At 45.5% G+C, this 10,000-nt stretch overlaps 1 protein-coding gene across 1 annotated transcript in view; it reads right to left on the bottom strand.

Moving 5' to 3' along the window:
- Nucleotides 1-10,000, bottom strand: part of slc24a4a (solute carrier family 24 member 4a) — an 89,878-nt gene that overhangs the window by 30,806 nt on the left and 49,072 nt on the right. The window contains exon 3 of the mRNA XM_063224077.1: nt 1,427-1,503. Coding sequence (XP_063080147.1) covers nt 1,427-1,503 — 77 coding nt within the window. The remainder of the gene's footprint in view (nt 1-1,426; nt 1,504-10,000) is intronic.

The raw sequence follows: 10,000 nt of genomic DNA, 5'->3' as shown, positions 1-10,000 counted from the left end.
CCCTGGGCTACCTTAATCCGGGCCTGCATTGCAGGGGCAGGGGACAAGGGGAGAGGGGGACAGGGACGCTGACAGCCCTGATGACAGAGTATTTATAACTGCCAGTGCGTCCGTCGCTTTGCCCCGCGGACAGAGACAGTGACAATGACAATGACAGTGACGTCGCCGCGGGAAGACAAGAGGGCGCGATGCCCACCGCTGTGTGTTACCTGACTCAGTGTGTGTGTGTGATTGCGTGTGTGTGTGATTGGTGTGTGTGTGTGTGTGTGTGTGTGTGTGTGTGTGTGTGTGTGTGTGTGTGTGTGTGTGTGTGTGTGTGTGTGTGTGTGTGTGTGTGTGTGAGTGTGTGATTGAGTGTGTGGTGTGTGTGCGTGTGCGTGCGTGTGCGTGTGTGTGCGTGTGTGTGTGCGTGTGTGCGCGCGGCCGCGCGTGCCTGCCTGCCTGCCTGCCTGCCTGCATGCGTGTGTGTCCGTAAGTGTAAGGCGTGGGCGGCTGAGCAGGCATTTCTCCATGTTTTTAGACATGGCGTGACCTCTGTAGTAGGCCTATGGTCAGAGATGACTCATGGTTAGCGACTGTAATATCTGGTCACTCTTTATATAATGGATCCCTTTCTACTGCATCTACATGTAGAAAATGGCATTATTAGTTAGAACTGCTAACACTGCTTTAAAGGGTAACTTCAACCAATTTCAAAATGCAGTTGTAATGCTCACACTACCCTGGATTTTTTTTCTTTTCTTCAGCCTTTTCCGAGATCCTGGTCATTATAATGGGGGCAGGCGTTTGTTTACATTTCAAAAAAGACATCTTTATTTATTCCCCAACTACCAAACAGCGATACCTTTTGGACAAATGTTTGGAGTAGGCCTATGTTAAGAAGGTTTTTAATGTGAACAAAATCTGCCACCATTAGAATAGCTGAGATCTCAGAAAGGGCTGAGCCGAAAAATGCAGTATCACCGTAGACTGAGCAATAGAGAAGCATATTGAAATGGGCAGAAGTGCTCCTTTAACACTAGTGTTTCTAACACTAAGCCTAACCCTATGGTAGAGTATAGAGTATGTTACGAATTGTTGACCATTTTACTGAACCAACTGGAAAAGGTACAATAAAAAGTTTCAAAATAGTACATTTTCCTCATGCACTTCCATGCATACTTCTAAAAACCTGTAATAAATAGTTTGATGACGAAATGGACTATAGGCCTATTGGGACTGTTCGTATATGCTACTTACCCACACCAAACACAATATCATGTAACACCCAAAGCACCCCCCCCCCCACGACACACACACATACCAACATTTAGCACGAAAGAAAGTAGATAAACAGTCAGTGAGACAGACACACAGACAGATAGGCAGACAGACAGACAGATAGGTAAACAAACACACAGGCAAGTAGACAGGCAGATTGTCTTACAGCGAATATGTGCAGCAGGATGGCTCCCTGTGCACGCTGCTTGATGGTAAACACATCCTCTGGGAACTCATGGATGGCTGCAGAGAGAGAGAGAGAGAGAGAGAGAGAGAGAGAGAGAGAGAGAGAGAGAGAGAGAGAGAGAGAGAGAGAGAGAGAGAGAGAGAGAGAGAGAGATCACAACCATTACTCAACACAATAATACTATGTGTGTATGAAATACAATGTCGCCTACCCAAAGACACACGCATTCATGCACACGCACGCACACACACACGCACACACACACACACACACACACACACACACACACACACTCACACTCACTCACACACACACACACACACACACACACACACACACACACACACACACACACACACACACACACACACACACACACACACACACACACACACTCACTCACACTCACGCACGCACGCATGCGTACACAAAGTAGTCTCAGGTGTCGTGTAAGTATGATGAATCAACACGGGCTGTCTGGCATGTCTGCACAACAATGTAAGAAATAACAACACATAGCTCAAATTTATGTAAATGCCTACAGCTGAGCTCGAGTGATATCACTCTACATTTCACAACATAATAACTCACAACATTAGACACACAGGCACATGCACACATACACACACACACATACAGGTACACACACGCACGCACCCACCCACGCACGCATGCATGCACGCACGTACGCACACACACAGGCACGCACACACACAGGCACGCACGGACACACACACGTACGCACACACACGTACGCACACACACACACGCACACACACACACACACACACACACACACACACACACACACACACACACACACACACACACACACACACACACACACACACATACACACACACACATACATACAGGTAAACACATGCACGCACCCACGCACGCACTTTTTCTCCTTTGCATTCTTGACTCTCCTTCTCTCTCTCTTCACACACACACACACACCCATTTACCCGATCACACAATCACCCCCACACTCCCTATTACTGTCAGTCATCCCAATCAAGCCCACAGACAGACAGACCCAGACGCCACATACTCGACTCCATTGGCTCCATGACTCAACTGAAAATAATGAAATCCATGGATCAAACCCTTCTGCCTGGCAGGCAGGCAGGCAGGCAGGCAGGCAGAGAGTCAGGCAGGCAGGCGGCACGCCATTTTCTTTTGAATATATGCACACACATTAAGCGCCGACAACAGGGTGACATTTGGCGGGTAGCTTAAGGGGCCCGCAAACACAAAACACACATTTCACACTAACAGTTTGTGTGCCTTTCACACAAATGCCCTTTCATACACTCCCTCTCCTTGCCTCGCCTCGAATCTCCTCGCCTCGCACTTACATGCCCAAAAGCATGTACACACACTCAACACAACAGACACACACACATGCACGCCCGTACATACGGACGCATGCACGCACGCACATCACCACACCTACACATTTACATTTCCACACGCATACAAATAAGTGCGCTCACTATGTAAATAGACCACAGGCACAGATGATGACACACGCACTGCACACACACACACACACACACACACACACACACACACACACACACACACACACACACACACACACACACACACACACACACACACACACACACACACACACACACACACACACAATTTCGCGGACTACCCAACTGTGCTTTAGAAGATACCTGGGGGACTGTGACACCTTATTAGGTGGACATAACAATAGCATGACTGTTAAGCTACAGCATCGCTAAATAACATAGCCCCTGCTAAACCCCTGCAGAGTGGTGTATATAAATGTGTCAACATTCCCGTAGAGTGATGATGTGAAAAATTGCAGTGAAATGTGTCCATTAACCCGTTAAAACATGCCGCAATAAATTTGTTGTTACCAGAATGGCAATGCCCGAGTCATAGTGCATTACTGAAGGCCCTGAATTATGTCATAGTGGAGTCGTACTATGGTAACCTTTCAGTGACTATTACAGCGTGCATCTGAAGGTAAGGCATGCATTATGGGGCTACGGGTCAAACATGGTCATGGTTTTATGCAGCCTTCAAAAGCTTCCTAGATGCCCAGCTAACTTGAGCTAAATTGCTTTATCACTACCTTGTGTTACACATAAATACTTAGAGAACAATAGTAAACCTCCCTCCCAGTCCCAACACCTCATAAAATACACTACTGACTGAGCTAGAAGCTTTCTCTATTCATCCACTGTACCTGTTCACACCAAAGGTTGTGGGTTCGAGAGTCAGTGTACAGTACACATCTCGGGCTACCCATACCTCAATAGCCAGTCTGCCTGCATGCATGCCCTGCTCTGCTCTCCCCGTCTGCCTGTTGCCATGGTACAGTGGTGCTCATGCCAGCCAACATGGCATGGGCGGCAATAGACAGGGCTGGGTGGGCGATGCCAACCAAGCAATGAAACCATCTGTTGCCCACGTTGTGACCTCACTAAGCCCTTATGCTCTCTGGGGGCATCGGGGGTGGGGAGGGGGCATGGGCAAAGTGTAACGACATCATCTTTAGGTATGCGTGCGTCTGCTGTGTGTGTGTGTGTGTGTGTGTGTGTGTGTGTGTGTGTGTGTGTGTGTGTGTGTGTGTGTGTGTGTGTGTGTGTGTGTGTGTGTGTGTGTGTGTGTGTGTTTGTTTGTGTGTGTGTGTATGCGTGCATCCGTGTGTGTGTTTCTGTATGTATGTGTTTGTGCTCAACAATCGTGTATGGCCATGTGCTCAGTATGTAATTGTCTTTATGTAAGTTTGTATGGTTGTGAGTTTGTGTGGCTGGGGTATGGTGTCCTGTATTTCATTACGCCCTTGTGCTCTGTGGAGCCACCGATGGGGCATGCGCAGTGTGTGACAGCATCCATGTAACATTAGGGAAGTCATTGGCTGCTCGTGGCCTATGAGGACGAGGACCCCTTCGGTTGCCGATGTCCCCAAGGATGGAGAGCAGATTAGTGTCGTGTCCATCGCAGGCAACAGCTGTGGGGTGGTGGTGTCCAAATTGAGGGTGGGGGAGGGATTGAGAGCGTTGGGTGGCTGTTTTCTGTGTTTTGTTCTGTGAGTTTGTTTCTCTGTCTCTATATCTCTCTCTCTCTCTCTCTCTCTCTCCCTGTGTGTGTGTGTGTGTGTGTGTGTGTGTGTGTGTGTGTGTGTGTGTGTGTGTGTGTGTGTGTGCGTGTGCGTGTGCGTGTGCGTGTGCGTGTGCGTGTGGTCTATTGCAGTATAGTTTGCCTATACTGCCCTACAATTTCAGAACGCAGTATAATTCAAAATGCCAAACTGAGAAAAAAGGCTTTAAAGTTTCCTTTCTGTCCACGCGACTGTGTTGGAGGTAAAGTGGTGATGACACTTGCATAAAATACTTTTTATGGTGAAAATTTATGCACACAAGAAAAAAGCAAAAAAAACAACATTCTCATTACTTTTTAGCTGAAAAATCATTATACTGCGCTCTGTTGTGGTATTACTGTCTACACCAAAACCACGGTGTCAATGGAGAAGTGCAGTATAATTCGCATTATACTGCGTTCTTGGCTAGTAAGACGTAACCTCCTAAAACCAAAAAGCGCAGTATAATCAGTTTTTTGCGTTTTTTTCCGAAACGGGACCAAGTTGGGCCAAAAAAATTTAACACAAGAAAAAGAAGGTATTTTAAAGCCAATTTCCGGTCTAAACCCATTTTCGACCATTTTCAAGATACTGCGTTCTGATATTGTAGGGCAGTATAGTCCACCATACTTCCATGTTTGTTTTAAAGAAGACATGGGCCCTAACATTTGGAGGGTTTCACATGCGCTAACCATTGATTTTGTACATAGTCTGACATGAAATGGAGGATGTTAAGATTACAGATGAAACAGAAGAAAACCAGAGGCTAGAAGTGGAAAATCTCTCCACACAGAAAAGACTAGTGAAGGTATGAAGGCATGGCTGTGTGAATGGAATACCGTATGTTACTGACCAAATGTAGGGTAGCCTATGAATCAGGCTTTACCGCTGCTGTGAGACTACTCAATCACAAATTCAAGTATACGGTAGATAGTGATTAAATTCAAATCAATCACTACAATCAGCTTGGAACCAACTTAAATGATCATATGGCAGATACAAGGATCCAATGTTACATACTGTCTGGGGAACAAAGAAAAAGACTGCACAACGTTTGTGTGTCCCAATGTCCGTGTTCCAATGGTTTAGTTATGGCCAAGGTGGCATGATGTAAGTGCCTTGAAAGATAACCTTGAAGGCTTTAATCTTCTTCCAAAGTAACAGGAGAAATAAATTGTGATCAAAATCAATACCACCTGATAAGGGAAGATACATTTTAATCATTTTCTTCGCCGTATATCACCCATCCCTACATCTCACACATGATGTAACACATACAGAAAAAGTGTGATAGATGATTTTTCTCCCCACCCTCCAAAGACGGTGCTGCAGATGGCTGAGGGTTATGGATGACCACCACCAATGATGACAAATCATCTGAAGAGGTGAATGTACCACCGCACCAGATCCGCAGTTCAACATGGTGGTCAAAACAATCACGCGGCCAAATAAACCAGGAGCCTGGGGTATAGAATAATAATAAAACACTGGCAGCACCAAGCAGCACTTCATCCGTAGGAGCACTCCCATAAGGACAATTCCATGTTTGTACAGTATATTATGAGAGGCGCATGAATATCACCTTGCAGTGTTAGAGAGTCGATTTAACATCCTCTAGAGTGCATTTGGCCCCAGAATACTCTCAAAGTGTTGAAATTAACACTGCCTTTTTTAGCTTGTAATCTAGCGACCCTGTTGGCAATGACATGGCCCAAGACTCCTTAGGCCACTCCTATAGGGACAATCCCCTGTTTATACAGTACATTATGAGATGCCCAGGGTTCTAAATTAACACCCTCCAACCGGCCAAATGCTGGTGAAATTTCAGATTGGCTGGTAGAAAAGAAGACTTACTAGCCACTTTGACCCATTAGAGAGTGTGTGTTTGGCAAGAAATCTACTTGCCATTTCGGCTGTTGAAGAAGAAAAGTTACCTGGAGATGCCCTATAGCAGTGGTTTTCAAAGTGGGGGCCGGGGGCCCCTGGGGGGCCGCGAAGGGATGCTAGGGGGGCCACAGAAGGTTCACAGAAAAAGTATAGCACATCAAAATAAATAATTGATATGTTACCAATATGTTCCATACTGTTTGACGGAGTCAACAGTCGGCTTGCGCCCCGATTAGAAGACAAGGCTTAGGACTCCTGAACGCACTTGTATAGGGAAATTCCACGTTTGAAAAGTGTTAACCCATTGATGCCTAAGACAGCTGCAAAAAAAGGCCTGCTGAATGCCTAAGCCCTTGTTGGGAAAGATACCATCAGCCTATAAAAACCTAAATATCTTAGCCTCTGATGCACATAAAACATGAAATAAGTTTCATATAAACCACAAGACCATCATCTTGCATTAGAATGTGTTAATTCAGCTGTAACATACCCACATTTTTATTAAAAAAGAGAGTATGAGTAAAAAAAGAGTTCAAGAGTACTCTGGGAAAAACAATCTAGTGCAGTGTTTCTCAACCTTTTTTTAGGCGAGGCACCCTTTCAATTCATGAAAAATTTCAAGGCACCCCACAGCAACAACCCTTAACATGGCATCACATCCAATACCACACAAGCTTAGAAAAGTAACACATTTGGAGGCGTCACACGACCTACGTTCGAAGTTGCAGCTGACCTGTATTTACTTTATTGCGCGTAAATGGCAAATTAAAGATTCCACTGGCTAGCATTAACTTATCAATTTAGACAAATATGTAATATATTACATAATTTATTTATCAGCCACGTTTCCGCGGCACCCCTGAGGAGGGCCCGCGGCACCCCAGGGTGCCCCGGCACCCCTGTTGAGAAACACTGATCTAGTGGATGTTCAATTTGTTGAATTAACACTGCATTTGTTTTTACTGTGAGGCCACAGGCTGTGTGGCAGATATTGTGATCTAGTGACCTTTTCTGGTGAAGAGACATGGTCATTACTCCTGAATATACTACCGTGGGGACAATTCCATGTTTGTACAGCATGAGAGACCGCAGAATATCATCCCGATTGCATTGCGAGGCGGATGTAGTCATCTCGCGACCCTGTCGGTGGTGATATTGGGCCCAGGAGTCCTTGATGAGATGCGTTGGCATGGAGTCAGTGCTGATGGCGAGCAGCGGTACATTTGCACAGAGGTAATTACCGGAGCTAATGCCAGCAGCAGCAGCCTGCGATGCATCACCGTCAATTTTGCAGCGTTAATTCCACACTTAGAGAGGCAGGTTTAGCACTCATAGTGTTCACACAACTGTGTTGAATCATAACACTGCACAAAGTTTACTGTGTGAATCAGTTCCCCGGCTCACACAGAAGGTCAAATATGCTCTTAAAAAAACTATGGGCTGCTGCCACGTGACCCCTGTCTTGGGATGGAGCCAAGAGATGCATTTTTGGGTGGCGGTGGGATGGGATGGAGGGGGAGGTTGTGGAGGGTGGAGGTGTGCATATATACTGGGGTCTACACAGGGTCCCAGGGCAGTAGAGTCATTAGACTTAATTAAAATAAATGGTGGCGACCTGCAACCTCCTTAAAAGCAATTAGAGCTGGGTTCATAGTTGGTGTGAGAGAGAGAAGGGGTAGGGAGGGAGAGAGAGAGGCAAAGAATAAGGGGAAAAGAAAAAATAAGAGGGCTGAAGGGAGAGCGAAACAGACAAAGACAAAAAAACAAAGGAGAAGAAAGAGAGGCACAAAGAAAACAGAGAGAGCGAGAGAGAGAGAGAGAGAGAGAGAGAGAGAGAGAGAGAGAGAGAAGAGAAAAAAATCATTAGGAGAAAACAAATGCTCTTGTTGTTGAGTGATTTCACTCGTAATCACAGTCACCAAATTATCAACAGAGGACAGCAGGACTGCTTCCCACAATCATCATTATTATCTGTCATATTTGCAGCAGTGAGGACAAAAAGAGAGACAATTTACTGTCAGGCAGGCTTGCAGATAATAATGATTTGTAGCATCATTACTCTCCCATACTGCCAAAAACGCTTAGGCATTGGTTATGGACTTGGGGAGATTTTTTATGAAAGTACATTTGTTTGAACACGGTCTGCAATGTTTTTCATCATAACTCTCATCATTTTTTCCCGTTCCCATTGTGTTGCTACTCGTCACAGGGCCGCTGACAGCTTCTGCCAGGCCCAGCCGCTCAGGACAAAGTCATCTGAGAAACCCTGGTTCTTACAGTAACAAGGCGTAAGTGGTTGTGTTGCACGCACACACACACACACACACACACGCACGCACACACGCCCGCACGCACACACGCCCGCACGCACACACACACGCGCATGCACGCACACTACACCCAATACGTGCAATATAGTGAGGTCCCGCTTCTGTGCTCCCCTTTTCCCTGGGCCCGAGACAACTGACTCCTTTGTCTCCCCTTGTCATCTTCTCGGCTCATAGTAGCAGGCAGCACTGAATTTAATAGCTGACACCTTGCCAAGGCATTAGTTATGAACTAATGAAGGTTTTCTGAAATTACATCTGCGTGAACTGACACAAATCGTCAAAAGAGAACGGCAGTGTTTTTCCCAAAGCGTCATCATTTGCTGCTCCAACAGACTGCGAAAATGTGCCAAATGATGATTGATGACTTGTAGAAAAATAATACACCTCACAGCTGAGAGGCTTTGGCTGAGGACCAGGGAAGACTGAATACTGTATATATTTCCATACTGAACGGTATCGATTTCTATCCCGATTAGAGCTGGACGATAGGACTTAAATTCAAAATCATGTTTAATTGACTGGACAGTGGAAGCACATGACAGCATATGGTATAATGCGCTCTCAAAAAACAGCATACAATCATACACAGCTGACTGACTGGACAGAATACCAGGAACCCATTATGACAAAATAAACAATAATTACAGGAATAAAATGCGGCATGAGTATTGTCGATTGAGAGTTATGATTGTTGGTTTGATTCCTTTTTTGATTATAATAATGTTCCAGCTCTAGCCTATATACCTGTACTGTAGAAGTAAACAATTTTTCTGACCAACACTAATTCGTTTTCCAAACAAAACAAAAAAATGTTTCCAAAATGGCTTCAGAGGTTGGTCAACAAAAGGGCGAAAAGCAGTTTGGAATTTGACTTCAAGTGCATGAAATCTGTTTGGACATTTAGTGCAGGCTTACAAAAAGCTTGAAAATTTGCATATAATCTATCATTACATATTTGTTATATTGGTTGTGTGGGGTTTTCTGTTTTTTTAGAGATAGGGTCGTTAGAGAGCAGACAGGCGGGGAGTGGGATAAGGTTGGAAAATGAGTCGAGCTGCATTCAAACCTGGGTCCCCATGGGCAGTGCATGTAGCCCATACATGTATGCATGTGGTCAGGTGTGTTAGCGCGACGCACCACAGCTCTCCCATCTATCCTTGTCTGGTTCCAGCCTTCTTGATGATATGGCCGCCATAACCACTTACG

This window comes from Engraulis encrasicolus, chromosome 19 (genome assembly GCF_034702125.1).
Source record: "Engraulis encrasicolus isolate BLACKSEA-1 chromosome 19, IST_EnEncr_1.0, whole genome shotgun sequence".
Classification (NCBI taxonomy): Eukaryota; Metazoa; Chordata; class Actinopteri; order Clupeiformes; family Engraulidae; genus Engraulis; species Engraulis encrasicolus.
Note: the sequence above shows the minus strand (reverse complement) of the source record. Positions and strands in the feature narration are given on the sequence as shown.